General features: G+C 39.1%; 1 protein-coding gene across 8 annotated transcripts in view; it reads right to left on the bottom strand.

Annotated features, from left to right (window-relative positions):
* LOC310847893 (nuclear receptor coactivator 6-like) overlaps nt 1–16,134 on the bottom strand; it is a 38,024-nt gene extending 21,890 nt beyond the window's left edge. Inside the window, exons 1-8 of one of the 8 annotated variants that reach the window (XM_083746081.1) lie at nt 15,866–16,134; nt 7,823–7,932; nt 6,682–6,812; nt 5,379–5,515; nt 3,628–3,908; nt 2,901–3,056; nt 1,791–1,913; nt 178–306 (exon numbers count right to left, since the gene is read on the bottom strand). In XM_083746081.1, the coding sequence (XP_083602207.1) occupies nt 178–306; nt 1,791–1,913; nt 2,901–3,056; nt 3,628–3,862 (643 nt within the window). In that variant the 5' untranslated portion in view covers nt 3,863–3,908; nt 5,379–5,515; nt 6,682–6,812; nt 7,823–7,932; nt 15,866–16,134. Of the gene's footprint in view, nt 1–177; nt 307–1,790; nt 1,914–2,900; nt 3,057–3,627; nt 3,909–5,378; nt 5,566–6,681; nt 6,813–7,822; nt 7,933–9,262; nt 10,049–11,946; nt 12,918–15,463; nt 15,613–15,865 lie in introns of those variants that run through there. The other 7 variants (XM_083746086.1, XM_083746088.1, XM_083746084.1 and 4 more) reach the window with 7 other exon arrangements.
* Between the last annotated feature and the right edge of the window lie 952 nt (nt 16,135–17,086).

The raw sequence follows: 17,086 nt of genomic DNA, 5'->3' as shown, positions 1-17,086 counted from the left end.
CGCAATAATATTTGAATATTTTAAAAGTGCAGCTCATTCCATGCAAAGAACTAGTTAAGAGTTTGGGTAAATACTTTAGAATGCGTTTCCAGATTAATAAGCAGAAGCCAGGAGAAATAAAACACAAATTCACATTTCTCCAGATATATTTATCAAAGTAAGATCTAAGCTGATTACCTGACTGAGATGTTGGACAAGGTGTTCTAGGTTGCAACTCTGTGTTAGCAGCACTCGTCATCATAGATGATGATACATTCCCACTTTGCTGCATCATCACTGTTGCAGGATTGTTTATTCTTATTAACCCTAGAAACATAACCATATTTTTCATTGTGCAAAGATGCAAATTGTTAAATTGCAAAGTACAGCATTGCACAGAATGAGAAAAGCTTCAAATCCTGCACTGAAATTTTGAAGTTGTTTTTGTGTGGTATATTTATTTGATTTTTGGAAATATATACAAGAAAGCAGAAATTCTAATAAAACTGTTGTCTCTGTGGCAAAAGCCACTCCAATGAGGATCGATAAAGGAGAATAAATTGCTAAAGGAAACCATATTGTAGATATCTAGTGTGTTGTAGGGGCCAGAGGCTTGGAACAGAAGCTGGGAGACCAGTGTTCAAATTCCTATGCTGCCATGTCGCTTGATAGGTAACGTTGGGCCAATCACTTTCTCAAAGGGATGTTGTGGGGGAACAATGTATGCCACACTGGAACTCCTTGGAAGGGCGCGATACAAATGTAATGATAAAAAAATAAAATATGAACGCTAGATCATACAAATAGGAACACATTACAAATAAGAGTATCAAATGCATATGTTAAGATATGTATGGCCTTCATTGTTCTCTAAAAAGGGAGCATGGCCAACCTTGTTCCAGAACACCAATAAGCAATTTAAGAACCAAACCAAAAACAGCAACAAATCCACGGGTACTGACCCTTTGTGTTCTTCCATTTCTCTTCATGGCTTATTAAGTTAGTATCATAAAAAAATTCTCCCAATAAGTGTTTCTTTGTCTATATTATCTGCTTTGTCTTCCTGATTCTACTCTTAATTTTTCCATAGAATTTTACATATTATTTAGCTTTCTTTTTGTGTTTTTCATTATCACTATTATCAGCGGCAAAACAAAACCAATTTATTTACTTTTTTAACTGAGTCCAATGGGTGAAATCTGACATTGTGCAAACAGATTTCTTCTCAAGCAAGGGGACATTCTCTTTCCCTATTTAAAAACATTCCTGTTTTTAAATAAAAACCAGGACCTTCAAGAAAGACACTTACACAGGCCTTAAACACTGATTACAAAACTTCCTCATTAGAAGTTAAATTATGTAGTATCTCTGTATGGTTATAAGAACAGCATCTATCCTTGAAGGGAACTTTGGAAAATCTGCCATGTAGGATCTTAGAGCAGGCTTTCTCAACCTTGGCCCTCCAAATGTTTTTGGCCTACAACTCTCATGATCTCTAACTAGCAGGACCAGTGGTCAGGGATGATGGGAATTGTAGTCTCAAAACATCTGGAGGGCCAAGGTTGAGGAAGCATGTCTTAGAAGATAAAACATCAAAACAGGCTTCAAAAACTATACTCTATACTTAGTTATAGTAAGAAAATTTGCACATGGCAATAAATTGTTAGCAGTCTATAAATGTTCCCCCAAAAACCCCAAACATGCCACAAACATGAAAAATCAAAAAGTGAAAAGTTTTTGGAGTTGTATGAAAGAACAGTTGCATATTTCACAAAGTAACTTATCACTAACTTTTAAAAAGCTGAACTTGCCTTGGTTTCCTGGTATGGGAAAGCCTGTCTCCATTCGTACTGAGTTGTTTTGTCCAATAGGCCCATTAATCCTCACATCTTGGCCTCGGTTTTGAGCCAATGACAAATTGATGGCACCTTCACCTGAAAGCAATCATTAACATTCAAGGCAGAGCATAAATACTGCTTCAATATGGCAGGGAAACAACTACAAAGTAGCATTTAAAAAGGGCTGTTGAAAAGTGACATATTGGATTCAGATCAACAACATGCATTTAAAACAAACAAATAAGAGGTAATAGAGCTTGCACATTTATTGGCTTATTTAAAAAGTCACTTGAAAGCTTAATATTGAGAGTTCATTTGCCACCCTCGGCTCCTTTGGGAAGAAGTGTTGGATAAAAATTTAATAAATTAAAAACAAACAAATAAGGTTGTTTATTCTAGTTGCTCCAATCCAGCAATTTTTTGTGGGTGTAGATGTTATGATATGTATGTTGAGTTTTCCTATTCATTTTAAATGGAGAAAACAATCCACGCATGTATTTCTTCTGTGCAAGGATTTTCTTTCCTTGCAGCCAAGAATGAGACAGCTAGAAAGCAGAAATATTCTTATATTACCAAAGCAAAGCAGCTGTTATTCAAGTACAGCTTCATCTTATCATTCTTATCAATGAAGCAGTGGGAAAATATGCAAAATGTAAGCAATAATAATTTGGATCTGCCAGCAGACTGGCATTTTCAAGCGCATGTGAAAATGAGAAGCAGTATGTAAAAAGCCATAGGCTGCCATCATTTGATACCATTTATCTGACGAATTCTGGTTCTTATATAACAGGTTTTACCCACTCTCTCTAGCAACCACAGATGACATGGAGAAGGGGCACGGAAGCTGGCTATTTGATGGTCAGAGTTCACGAGGCATGTGCTGCTAAAGGAAACAGCTGGGAGAAGGGTACACATACAAAAGTGTAACATGTAGTCTATCCCTGAGGCAGAATATAAGGATGCCAGTGAGGTGTACTATTATTTAGTACTCAAAAAGCTAATGGAAATATTTATTTTTCAAACACTGTGTTTCTTAAGTATACTATATAGTTCAGGAACAACTGCAAAAGTATGTTCAGCTACCTTCAATTTGAACTGAGAGGATTCCCAAGTCTCTAAGTTGTTGGTTGTTGTTCTGAGCCAGCAATCGTAGTCGCTCAGCTGCTTCACGAGGAATATTGAAAGTAACACGTACACTGTTCCAGGGTTCCACCTTCTTCAGTTTTAACTTTTCAGATTCTTGTTAAAAGGAGAAAAAAGAAGACAAACTTGTTGAACTACTACAGAGAATGTACATGGTTACTCAAGTACAATAACTGATATCAATATACAGATATGTAGCCGTGTTGGTCTGCCATAGTCAAAACAAAACAAAATCCTTCCAGTAGCACCTTAAAGACCAACTAAGTTAGTTCTTGGTATGAGCTTTCGTGTGCATGCACACTTCTTCAGATACACATCTGTATCTGAAGAAGTGTGCATGCACACGAAAGCTCATACCAAGAACTAACTTAGTTGGTCTTTAAGGTGCTACTGGAAGGATTTTGTTTTGTTTTGATATCAATATGTAATAGTAACTCTGAACTACTTCACACAAGACATTTCAACCAGCAATTCAAATGTACACTGTACACTTCAGGAAGAAGAGTGGGATATATATTTTTTCGCTAAAAATAACTAGTAAAAAGTCTGCAATATTCTAGAGCAATTTAACTTTAAATAAATGAATTGCAATTTTACATGTCTAAATCTAATATTTAAAAGTTAATTAAGAAATCTTTCACTAAAAAAATACAAAAGAGTGAAATACCCAGGTGTAAAAGGCCAGGAACATTGTTCAAAATTATGTCCAATTTCTGTTTGAAGTCATCATCATCAAGATTGCCTTTAAAAGCTACAAAGATTGTGGAATCTTCACAAGGGCTCTCATGTTTAATGTCATCTTCCTCCAGTCCAGAGTCAAGATCCACATCCAGGTCTTCCATGGTTGAAGAATATGATGAAGTGTGGTTATCTTTTAATTTAGGCATATCACCCCAAACCATGATTATGTAATTTGCTGAAGGAAGCTAATCAGGTATTAAGACAAACCTATAAAAGAAAATACGTTTAAAATATATTATTTATATATTTAAAATATGTTATTTATAAACACATGCACAATTTTACATCTATACAAGCACAGCTTATTGTTAATACTATTTCTATTTTGTTCTTACCTTGTTTAGATCTCAAAACGTATTATGTTCATAAGCTGCTTACATACAAACTGAGGCTGAAATGAACCCCCCACCCCCTAAAATAAGAATAATCAAAATCACCACCTCAAAACTCTCCCAAAGGAGTCTGTGAGAGAGTCCCAATGACTTTCTCAAAACCCAATTCATCACTCTGCCCACCAAGGAAAGGAAATTATTTAGCATTTTTTAATGGTGGTGGGAAAGCATACTGTGGGGGGAACTGACACAGCATTTGTCTTCTTATGAAACCACAAGGGTTCTTTTAGCAAAGTCACTCCCCATTTTTCTTTTAGAAAATAATTATGGAATGCATGATAAAGTGATCTATTTATCCAGTTAGAGTGTAGTTTTGGTCTAGTACCTGGAAGACCAGGGTTCAATCACCACTCAGTCATAAAGTTCACTGGGTGATCTTGGGCCACTCACTGCCTCTCAGCCCACCCTACGTCACAGGATTGTTGTGGGGATTAAAAGAGGAAGGAGAGAATCATGTATGCTACCTTGAGCTCCTTGGAGATTAAGGTAAAATGAAAATGCAATAACTAACAAATGAACTAAATATATATATAAATAAATGAAGTGTATTTGGCATTTATATACTGCTTGATTGTAAAAACAAAAACAAACAACTCCTCTGAGTGGTTTACAAAAATATGAAGTAAAACATTAAAAAATATCCATTAAAAACAGTTACAACTGAGTATATAAAATCTTTCAACGGTTTAATTAAAATCAAACTTCCTAAAAAAAAGAAAGATAAAATACACATAACTTCTACATGTAAGGATAGGCTTGTCTAAACAGAAATGTTTTAAATAGGCACCAACAAGAGTACAGCAAAGGTGCTTGCCTAATGTCAATAGGCAGGGAGTTCCACAGCTCTGACACAGCTTTAGCCAGTAGTCACTGGCACATCGTCTGGCGCTCCTACAGCTGCTGTGAATCACTGCTCCCCAGCAATGGGGCTGCCAAATGCAATTGCTGTGAAACCTCTACCTTCACCACAATAAAAACTACTATACAGCTATACAATACTGAGCAACTACAGTACAATTATTATACAATAATACAACTATTAGGGAAAGCAGTGACATGAACATCTACTGGATGGTACCCATGACATCGCTGACATACATACCAAAGCTTTTCTACTTTCTTCAGACGCTGTGCATTTACTAATATAGTACTAAAGGAACAGGTTTTCCTCCCCAGAGAAGGCACCTATCTAGAAAGGCCTTAGCAAATATAAAGTAAATCCAAAAAAACTAATGTTTTCATTTATCATTTATTAATATATATTGCTAATAAAAAAATAGCTTACCTGGAGATCCTGTATCAGAAGCTGCATGACAATTTAAGCTGACCCAGAAAAATTGAGCCATAGGGGCATTCAGGTTGCTGGTCTGCTTTTGCAGACAGTGGGAGTCCAATCCTCTGAAAACTTCAGCTGTGACAAATCTGCAGATGTATCCAGTTAAAATTAATTAAGGGGTGGGGTTTTTTTTGCTCTGAACCAAATCAAGCATGGACATCATTATATTAGTTCCTAAGTGTTTCACCAAAAGTCAACATAATCCTTCAAATATTTTTTATCAACGATAAAAAGTAAAACCATCTTTTTTAAAAAAGGATATCCATTTATTGATTTAGTTGGATACATCCCTATATCTGGTAGGCAGAGTGTAAAATGCGAGGAGTGATTTTTAAAAAGTTCTTCATTTACACAGGAAAGTCTCCATTAAATTTGCGTATATGGTAGAGGCATTTTTCCGTTTAGCGATTAACCATAGGGCTAACATACTTACATCTGTATTGTTTAATGTTAACTTAGTTATTAAGAAACATAGTAACAAATAATTTTAGAATGTTAAAAAATCAAATAAATAAATGTTTGTTTGTTTGATCTGCGCTGAGGAAGTCAGCATGTCATGTTTTATTTCCCTAATCCAGGGAGAGTTTGCAGAGCCAGAAGTTTACAGAAGGGGTTCTAGAAATCTATTAAATAAATAAATAAATAAATAAAGCTAACCAAAATCATTTTCTGATAATAAAGTAGTCTCTCCACCCATACCAAGATAAGACTTGGCGAATTATATATGAAATTGGTATACAAGTATTTATGCAGCATAGGAATTTTAAATATCTGAGGCCACTCTCACATACTGAACACACAACATTAAGGTTGAGTTTTTCCTCCTTTATGCTGATGACTTTATAGCTCACTTAGAACATGAGCCTATGCATGACTATTCACAAGTTAGTTCCACTGAGTTCAACAGGGCATATATGCTTAATGTTTCTTTATTAAATATTATAATTATTTTATAAGATTTTATCCTATACAAACATACATGGCAGTAGGTTACACTTAGCTAAATGAGACTTATTTGCAAATTAATATGACTGGATTAGGCTACATATCTATTAAATTCTGAACATTTGACAATCTGCAACTGGCATTTGATAATTTCTGAAATACTAAAACCATTTCATTAGTGAATAATTTTATTTGTACATAGGTTATCTGCATTATTCTCGGCTATATCTGCATAGCAAAAGCTCACACTACAGACATCAATGGCTTGCTAACATTCTAATACTTGTTTTTCTAAGAGGTTGGATACCTGTTAGTCATAACTCCACAATTATCTTAAGTTGAATGACGATCACGTTATCCACAAAATCATACAACATGGTGCTGATCTGGATTAGATTCTGGGTGAGGTCCTGTTGCCCTTCCTAGATAACAATAAACCTAAAATAATTTTTTCAAGAAGAGGGGAAGAATAATTAACTCTCCACAAGCCTCTATTTCTTAAAAAAAAGAAAAGAAAATACATTAGCAAACTATATCTCCTTTCAGCTGTTTGTTGTATGCTATCACACTCTAGCTACTGGTAAACAAACAAGAGAATTGTGGAAAGCATTGAATTTAGACCTGTGAAACTTTGATTTGAATCCATGGGGGTGGATTCATGCCTGCTTGCACAATGGGGATTTCCCCCTCTCCTCTCTGTCACATGCCCCCCAAGCTTGGCTAGAGTGGGTGAGCCCCCAAAACAGTGCACAGGGGAGAAGAGGGGGGATTGTTCCATCTGGCAATGCTTGCACAGACAAGATGTTTACAAAACCTAGGGTTCACATATCTGGAATATTGCAATGTCCGGGCGGAAATTGGCAGAGTTGTTTTTTTCCGATTTTCCTCAGAAATAGCTCAACAACTTTGCCCTCCCAAAAAAGCTCAACAACCTTTTTGAATCCCACCCTATGTTCATGTGCTATCTACTCATTAAACTCCAATATATATAATTTGTTTAAAGAAAGTAAAACCATTTTAGTTTTAGAGTAGAGGAGCAAGATTTCCCTATCCATAATTTCCACACTACAAATTCTCTTCTAGTGGCTTTCCCTATAGTTTCTAAAAAGTACTTGCCTAAAACACACCTGTCAGTTTGGCATATAGCTATAGGAATTTTCAAACAAACCCTCTCACATGTTCAAGAAGTAACAAGGGCGTGACTGTAAGCTTTACCACAACTAATATGCTCACTAGCCATACCAACCAGCAGACCCTAGACTTTCTCCATACTAAAGAGAATGTCACTGAATTTGTGATGGGGTACTTCAACACCTCTTATAATAAAATTTCCAACTCCAACACCTAGACCAACAGGGTCACCAAAACTATGGAACATAAAGTAAGGCATAAAGAAAAGTACATATGATTAGCACTACATGAAACCAAAAGAAACTCTTTTTACTTACCAAGATGAACTTTCAGAGGCTCTTCATTATATGTTGTTTAAAATGGCATTCATTAATCTCAACCTAACAAGCATTTTAGATGATCGTTTCAGCACACTTTGAGTTTAACCCTAAGAAGAAAAACACACACATGTATAATGTTGCTTATGAAAGTAACTTGCACAGTCAGACTACTTGATCAATCTAACCCTCAGATAGGCAGCTCTCCAAGTCCTGCTATCTGAGATGAAAGAGGCCGAATCTGGTATATTACGCATGCAATGCATCCTATGTATTGCTGAGCTATGGCATCTATCCTTTACAAGCTATTTGTCCAGAAACTGAGTAAAATGTCCCAATTACACGTGAAGTGTAATCTAATATGTTTGCCCTTTTTTGGATCCATATAAGGCCAGACGAACACACAAGCAGCTTGACATAATTTTATATAAGGACATTAGTGCCATAAGCATATCAGACTATAATACTTCTGCCAACTACAAAAATACTGTAAAATAAAAGGGGTGCCCAAGTTTTCCCATAGGTGTACAGTTCAATCCAAATGGTCCACAACAGATGTCTAACTACACTTTATCCAAGAAACATTATTCTCCTCCTCTTAGATTTATTATCAGGAAAGCCCAGTTCAGCTTACCAACTTTCCTTTATTAGAAAGGCCTGACAAACATATAGAACTTCTTGCATTCCGTGCCTTTGTATTAAAGTGGTGGTGTGGTCAGACTGGCATTGTGCCCAGCTCAAAGCCACTACAGATGGACTTGGGCCACTGTCAGAACCATTGGGTCTGGTCCCATGAGATCCTAAGATGAAATACATAGCACCTCATAGGTTCAAGCAACCTCCACCATTTATTTTGACAGTGTCAATCTGCTAAGAGGGTCCATTATGTTTTCATTTCAAAAGAACTCCAAGCTAACATAAACAGTCTCTCTCTCTCTCTCTCTCTCACACACACACACACGCACACACACAGACACACACACACAGACACAGACACACACAAACCTATTAGGGTACTTTGGACCTCTGTGACAGAGAATGACCTCTAACCATTCTGTCTCTTTATGAATTCCCAACTATGCCCCAAGACTCTTTCTTCCATGATAGTAAAACAATCCAATATGTCCCATACATGTTAAGTTGGCAACTACAAACAGGAAACAAACAGAGCAGCTTTCTCCTACTATCACTCCCTAACTCTAACGGGCATTCAGAGACAGTATATATCTGGTCCTCCAGATATTGCTGAACTTCAACTCCCATCAGCCTTAGAAAACATGGCCAATTACCAGGGGTGGTGTGAGTTTCATTCAGCAACATATGGAGAGCCAAATGTTCCCGGCACCTGGCATGTAGCCATCAAGACATAAGGAACACAAATGATGTAACTCTAAGCAACATGCATAGAATTTCTAGACAGACTCCCTTCCAAATGCTTACCAGATCTAGATCTGCTTAGCTTCCACAAAACTGCTACAACCTGTGCCTTCACACCATGGGCTGGGACCAACATAGAATGCTTTCATGCTTATAGTTAACCAGAACTGGCAGATCCTTAAAAACCTGTCTATATAGCTGTGTTACTGCCAAAACAGGTAGATGTAGGTGAGAATACTGTCTTGAGGTTCAGCTAATAGTGGCAATACAGTAATGTTATAACTGCATCTGATTTATTTATTTTTACTTTTCTGCTTTGTAAATATGAAACATTGTTTCATTAGACTGAGAAATCAGTAATGGGCATTGAAACAGTAACACTATTCTTGTCAGTGTTAGAAACTCAGATGTACAGTCACAGGAAAAGAAAGCACACCCTCTTTGAATTCTGTAGTTTTACATATCAAGACATAATAATAATAATCTATTCCTTACCAGGTCTTAAAATTGGGCAAATTCAACCTCAAATGAACAACAGCACATGACATCACCCTCATAACTCAAAAATGGGAGGAGATAAAAAAATAAAATGTTGGATTTAAACTTAGTTTTGATTGTTCAATAAGTGCACAAAATTTTAAGAAAATTGGATGACATGAAGTAAAAAAAATCATTAAAAATTTGATCACTTGATATGGAATGACCCAGTAATATAACTGAGGCACCCAGCACTGTTAGTCAGGACTGCTTGATCACACTTCTTCAGTGGTGCAACAGTGAAACTGCTAGCACATTTTCAAAGCTCAGCAGGGTTAAGGATTATTTCAAATTGGATGTCGGATGGCGTGTACTAAAGGTTTAAAGTAATTTTTAATTAATTAAACTAATAGCCAAAATCTAATGCATGTTGACTTTAACATGTGAATCCCTGCTAAGTCTGAAAATAGTTGTTTTGCCCAATTTTTTGGAGTACATTAATGTATGTACATTAATGAAGGGATGCAGGTGGCGCTGTGGGTTAAACCACAGAGCCTAGGACTTGCTGATCAGAAGGTGGGCGGTTCGAATCCCTGTGACGGGGTGAGCTCCCATTGCTCTGTCCCAGCTCCTGCCCACCTAGCAGTTCGAAAGCACATCAAACTGCAAGTCGATAAATAGGTACCGCTCCGGCGGGAAGGTAAACAGTGCTTCCGTGTGTTGCTCTGGTTCGCCAGAAGCGGCTTAGTCATGCTGGCCACATGACCTGGAAGCTGTACACTGGCTCCCTCGGCCAATAAAGCGAGATGAGCGCCGCAACCCTAGAGTTGGTCACGACTGGACCTAACGGTCAGGGGTCCCTTTACCCTTTACCTTTAATGTATATTAAGTGTTGATATTCAGTGATGTTTGTCTCAAGTTTTGACATGCACAATGTTTGTCTACCATTGTTGACACTTGCTAAATCTTAGACCTCCATTGTAACACATGTCACAGTGCCAGACAAGTTACATTAAACTTCAGGCTAATTTACTTAACTAGATGCTCATTTTAAGGATACAACAAATAAAAATATTCAGGATTTGTTCAGGCGGAGACTTTAAAAGTATCCACGTCACAAACCATTTATAGTGCTGGATTAAACCCTGTGGAGGCCCCTAGGCACTCAAAATCGGGGGGAGGAGGGCTCACACATTATCTCCGTTTTTGTAATTTTCTCTCAAGATCAAATCAATTTTATTTTGATCCATTGTCATGGGGCCCCTAAAAGGAAAGGCCCATAGTCTGGTGCCTACTCTGCCCATTTGTTAATCCTGTACTGACCACGTAGGGCACAGGTGGACAACCTACATCATAGGGGAAATTTGACCAGAGACATAGAAAGTAAGAAAAGGAAAGAAAGAAAACTGATAACAGGTAAGTGTGCAGAACATGAGAATGTGGGGGTTGGGCAGCCTTAGCTCTAAGGACCAGAACCTGGTGTAGCAAAAGACAAGAAGTCAGTGCATGTCACATTTGTTTTTAGAGACCACAAAGCAAGTCTGGAGCAATAGTAGCAAGATGGAACTGCTGTAATATAAGATGTGGGTGAACAAATGTTTGGTCGAAGATGCAAAAAGTGAAAGTGACAGATCCTTTAGCTATGCAAAGCAGCAACCAGGATTTGGCAAAAACTGCAAAAGGTTAGAGAAAATAAAAAAGACGATAAGTAATCCCACTATGTGTCTAAAATTTCTTTGTTCTAGGATAACAGTAGGGAATTATTGCAAACTGCTTCAGACAGGTTTTTCTACACAAATTAGTACTGTACACAAAAATCCAAGCACTCAACAGGTAGACTGAAACATGCTACACCAACTTTTTCTAAACATGCAAGTGTGGCCAATTACAGCTACACTATATGTATGGAGATGTGGAATCACCCCCAAATGAGCAGTATGAACATTAATGCTTTCCCTATAGGAAAACTTTAATATCTGAAGTGGCCCTACCAGGACCACTTTAGATGTTGTATTAAAGAATGCAAACTAGATCTGTGAGTGACCTATACAGGTGGCACATATTTTACAAGCAAGTTTTCCTTCAGACTCAAGAGAGAAGGAAGAACAGAAGGTAGAAAGTTGGTTGCAAAAAGTGATTTGGAATTTCCAACAGACCACAGAGACAACATAAGGAGCGGCATCAATCACTTTTAAAGCCATCTTTTTGCCAGCTGGCTTTTTGTTCTCCTATTAGTATTATTGTTAGTTTATTCCTTGACTAAATTTTACCTTGTTTTGGTATACGGTTTTGTCATACTGTAAACTGCCTCAGGTGAGACCACCACAAAGGTGGGCTATACACTGAAGAAGGTCTTTTCTTTGATATATAAAGTCCTAAATGGTATTGATCAAACATACATGAAAGATCAACTTGTCCCAAACAGACCAAACTAAGAGGTGTTTTCACTGTGGGAGGCCTTGTTAGCATTTCTGTTGCCCTAGAAGACTCAAGGCACGGCAGCACATGGAAGAGACTTCTTTCTAGTGGCCTCCAAGGTCTACCTGAACTTTTGGGTATGGCTGAATCTGTTTTCCCTTTTGTAACTGATACTCTACTTTTTTTTACTGTGAATTGGTGTTTTATGCTTTTTTGTTTAGATCTTATCATATTTTTTGTTGTAGCCCAGTCCACAATGGGACACATTGTGTCCCACATTGTGAAGAATATGTAACATACATGGACAAATTACACAGTGTAATAAATAATATTTGCAAAAAGATGTGTGCATCTGCCAAGCCAAAACAAGGATCCTAACAGTTTTACTCTTTCTCAGTTCAGCTGCTTGCATAATATGTCATAAGAGTCTCACCTTTTGAACTTTAAAAAACCTCTCATATACAGCAGCAGAGATGCAGAATAGCAACAAGGGCATTTAAAATAAATTTATTTGGTATATTTGTATACCACCCTTTAGGCAAACATCTCCCATGATGGTTTACAAGAAAATGTTTACAATATAGAAGAGTTACACCCATCATAACAGAACCAGAAAGAAGGAGTTGGATTAATTCATAGAAATGAAAAAACATTGTGTTGCAAAAATTTAAAACTTAACATATTAGGGAATGTATGAGTAGTGGAATATTTCACAACAAATAAATGGAAAACAGAGACCAGGCTGAGGGAGAAGCACCAACAAAAAGTACTCTGATGCCCAGTCAATTGGTGTACTATGAAAAAAGCACAATGAACAGTACAACACCACACATGACTACTCAGAAGTAAATCCCATGAAATTCAGTGAGTCTTATACCATGTGTGTATAGATTGCAGCCCAATATGTTTTTCGATTAGATTATGAAAAACAAAAACTTGCTCAGTAAGAAGATAACTGCTAGATAAAGTACCATATTTTATGTAGAAGACCAAAGGCTGCAATTCACAGTGATTTGTTATTCCCAAATATTTTGCTGTGTAATAAGTTACAATTCTTTTGTTTAAGAGCTAAGGCTACAACTCAGAAAGATAATTGTGTTGGTACATTCTTTTAGCATTTGTATCCACACAGTTGCATTTCTCCAAGTTCCTACCCACTCACAATTATTTACCAGTGAACGGTAATTTTCAACAATCTCCAGAAGTTTATAGATTCAGCATATTTAAATACTGTATTAAATATTACGCTCTACATTACATACTTGTTACATTTTATCCAATATTGTTTAACAGAAATTTGTATTTCCCATTCACTGTTTGACTACAGTTGATGTTATTTTAACTTTGTACACTGCTATGAAATTTTATATGAACAGTAGCATACACACACACACAAATATATATACTGAAGCACTGTGATACTAAAGTATATTCCAACAAAGTTGATCCCTTCTCTGTAAATAATACTACTTTCCACATCATATTCAATTCACTGGAAACTCCACTTAGAAAGGTTCTTTCAGTTCCCGCTCAAACCCATATATTTTGCATCTTAACCCACAAAATACATCCAAGTACTTATGTGGGGGAATTGTTTTGTTTTGTTGTAACTATTTATTTGCGTTTTTATCTTGTATTTTTATCTTGTGAACTGCCCTGAGATCTTCAGATTAAGGGCGGTATATAAATATAATAAATAATAATAATGAGCCTCTGCATTGATTAGAGAGAATGAGGGACCCTTTCTACCCTCCATTTTCCTTTAAAAAAAGAGTGCCAATAAAACAATTGCTCATATTAAACCAGTATTTTGCTCAAGTTGTTATTAGGGGTTGTATTTGCACCTATAAAGTAATTTCTTTAAACAAAGGGAAGGCATATCAAATTTAAATGCAAACAAAGTCCAAAGCTAGAATTCTCTTTCCTGTGTTAAATTTGGCAGCCATTTAAGTTACACTTTGCCACCTGCAAAACAACCCTCAAGAGTTAAGACTACAGGAACAAGGGCTGAACAAGCAGAATAATTAGCCAAACTTTAAACCACCAAAGAATCTCAACCCCCCAACAGTCCCAAGTAATTTGCAGAAGTTACTACTATTCACAGGTTACATCATTTGTTATTTCAGTGACATTTCCAGCCAGTAGTGATATGACTGAATTTTCTTGCATTTTAAATGGTAATGTGAGCGCCCTATGACCAAAACAATGCTTACAATATGCATCGCTGATAGTTTTTGATCATTTGTTTTCAAACAAATATATAAACCCAAAGGAGTAAAATGTGCCATTCAAAATATTCTATAAAGAAGGAACCAATAAACTTTAAAAACAAAAGTGCTGATGTTCTTAGGGTTCTGGGTCCCTTAACTTAGGCCAAAGGGTCACCCTCGGACAATGTTCTTTCCCAGGGTTATTCTAGGATAACTTTGCTGTGTGAACAGCCTCTAAGACCAAGTCGTTAAGTGCTATCAATTCCCATACTTAACAGTATACGACTTACTCTCCAGTTTTTAAGATTTCAAAAGGTTTCTTGGGATAAGGACCTCTTACTTGGAACATCAGGTAAGAGCCATCATCAAACAGGATACTAAAACTTCCATGGATACATCACATGTTATTTCATATCCAACCTATCATATACGCAGAGCTTATGTGACACCAGCAGGACCATTTGAGATTAGTAATTTTTGTATACATATCATGTCAAAAAAGAATTGTGGTTCTAATGAGATTTGTTAACCCCAAAGGGCAGCCCACCTACACACAATGAGCCCATCCATATCAACTTTTTCCATTATCCCGATCAATCCAAGTTATAAACCAGCAGCACAACTCTTTGTCTATCTGATAATTCTGAAATAGACGTGTGTGAATAATTTAGTGAAAAAGTCAGGCTGCAGATAAATTATTCAGCCTGGGCTCCTCAGGGCTTTAAGAGAAGCATAAAGCCCGACTACACATACCACTCCGGGCATCTTGAAAAGAGACGAAGCCCACCTCAAAAAGCCTGGCACATTTGACAAGCGATTTAAAAACAAAACAATTGCTGGAAATATAGTTTGGAGACCCAGTCCTTCTGGACTCAGGGGCGAACCTCTGCTGCCAACTCCACGTGTGCACTACCAATGACCAAGGGAAACCAAACGAAGCAAGAGTTTTGTACCAAAAAAACAGGACTGCCTAAGAGATTGGGCGCTGCGAGGCAAAGGGGCGGCCATTGTGTTTTGTCCTGGAGGTCCCCCCACCTTGTGTCTAAACCTGGGCCATTCTCTCGTAGTCAAAGGGCATCTAGTAAGCCGGGGTGGGTGGGTTGCGGGTTGAGAGACCAGGCCCGAGTACGAGGACAACCCCCCTCCCCAACACACACACTTTCCTCCTCCCAAATCCGGGCTCAGCCAATACGCTGCTTTTCCTGAAACACATCCTCCCCCTGTTCCCAAAGACCTGGCACCGTCCGTCACTCGCCCTCGGTAGTGCCAGGCCTCCCCGGTCGCCACGCACGGCCCTTGGGAAGCCCCCGCCCCGCTCCCCCCCCCCCCCCGCTTTCGTCCCGGGCGACCCTGACCAGGCCCGTCCCTCTCAACGGCTGTCACCAGAGCCCCTCCCACAGCCGGGCCCTGCTCCCCTCGCGCCTGCTGGGGCTGCCGGGCAACTGCTCCTCCGCTCGGCCCTCCCGCCCCCCCATACGCAACCCCCCCCCCGCCGGGAACCCACCCGCTCGGCCCCGCCTCGCACGCACACACCACACGGAATCCGGTCGCGCGCGTTCACCTGGTGGCGCTGCTGCTCCCGCTTAACGCGCCCGCTCCCGGCCCCCGAAAGAAAGCAGCGGCTTCGGGCAACAACGCCGCCACGCTCCTTCCGCCGCCGCCGGTTGCCCTGGCGGGAAAGGAGAAGCGGGTGGGGGGCGGAGGCTGAGGGTGGGGAGAGGTCAGCGCGAGCCCGAACCTCCAGGACACCGACCCTCGAGCCCGGCCGCGGCTCCGCCTCCTCCTCTTCTCCTCAGGGAGGCCACGTGACGGCCCGGCTGCGCGCGCGTCGCCTTGGACCGGGAACGCGCCTCCGGTTTGGGCGGCGGCGGCGGGAGCGCGCTGTTCTATTTTTTTTTTCCCCTCCCGCCTTCTCCTTTCCCTCACCGAGGGAGATTGGGGGGGGGGGGCGGTTGGCGCGCGCGGCCGTAGTATCTTCTCTCGAGCGGCTCGGTTAACTTTACAAATCTCGGCGGCTCGGAAAAACAGCACAGAAATGGACTTGTTTCTCCTCTCGCGCGCTCTTAAAGCCAACTTCCTTGCTTGCCGCCTCAGAGAGCTAGGAAGCCTCCGTGTAAAAAACGAGGTTCCTCAAAAAAGAAAGATGCTGAGGAGAGCTTTATCCATCTCCGCTTGCCTCAGTTATGCTACAGTCCTGATTCTCTTCAGGGGATCCATGGCTCAGTCCTCTCGGAGCTGTTGTCTTTCAGGATCCCCCATCCTTGATTCATCCAATCTAACCCACATTAATCCTAGAGGGAAATTTTGTCACAGGCTATTAAACCGCTTTCTCTGTCTGGCAGTAGTCCAATACATACTTACATGTGTTGCTGTTGTGTATGCAGCACCATCATGCATACCCTCCAATATTTCTCCCATGAAAATAGAGACGTCCTATTCCACTATTATTATTATTATTATTACTACTACTACTACTATGGCCGGCTTCCAATATATATAGAAAACATAATAAAACATTTAACATTTAAAAACTTCCCTATACAGGGCTGCCTTCAGATGTTTTCTAAAGGTATGATTACCTACTTATCTCCTTGGCTTGGGGCTCGAGTCCGTACTTTCCAACATTTCTCCAATGAAAATAGAGACATTCTAAGGAAAAGCAGGACATTCCAGGATCAGAAACCAGGATGGCTTCTGGAAAACAGGGACACTTAGAGGGTCTGCATCATGGGAACCATGCGTTGTTTATGGGCATCAAGCATTATAGAGTAACGACAAATTT

Source organism: Podarcis gaigeae (genome assembly GCF_964106915.1).
Source record: "Podarcis gaigeae genome assembly, chromosome: 6".
NCBI lineage: Eukaryota > Metazoa > Chordata > Lepidosauria > Squamata > Lacertidae > Podarcis > Podarcis gaigeae.
This window is presented reverse-complemented; position numbering and strand designations above follow the sequence as displayed.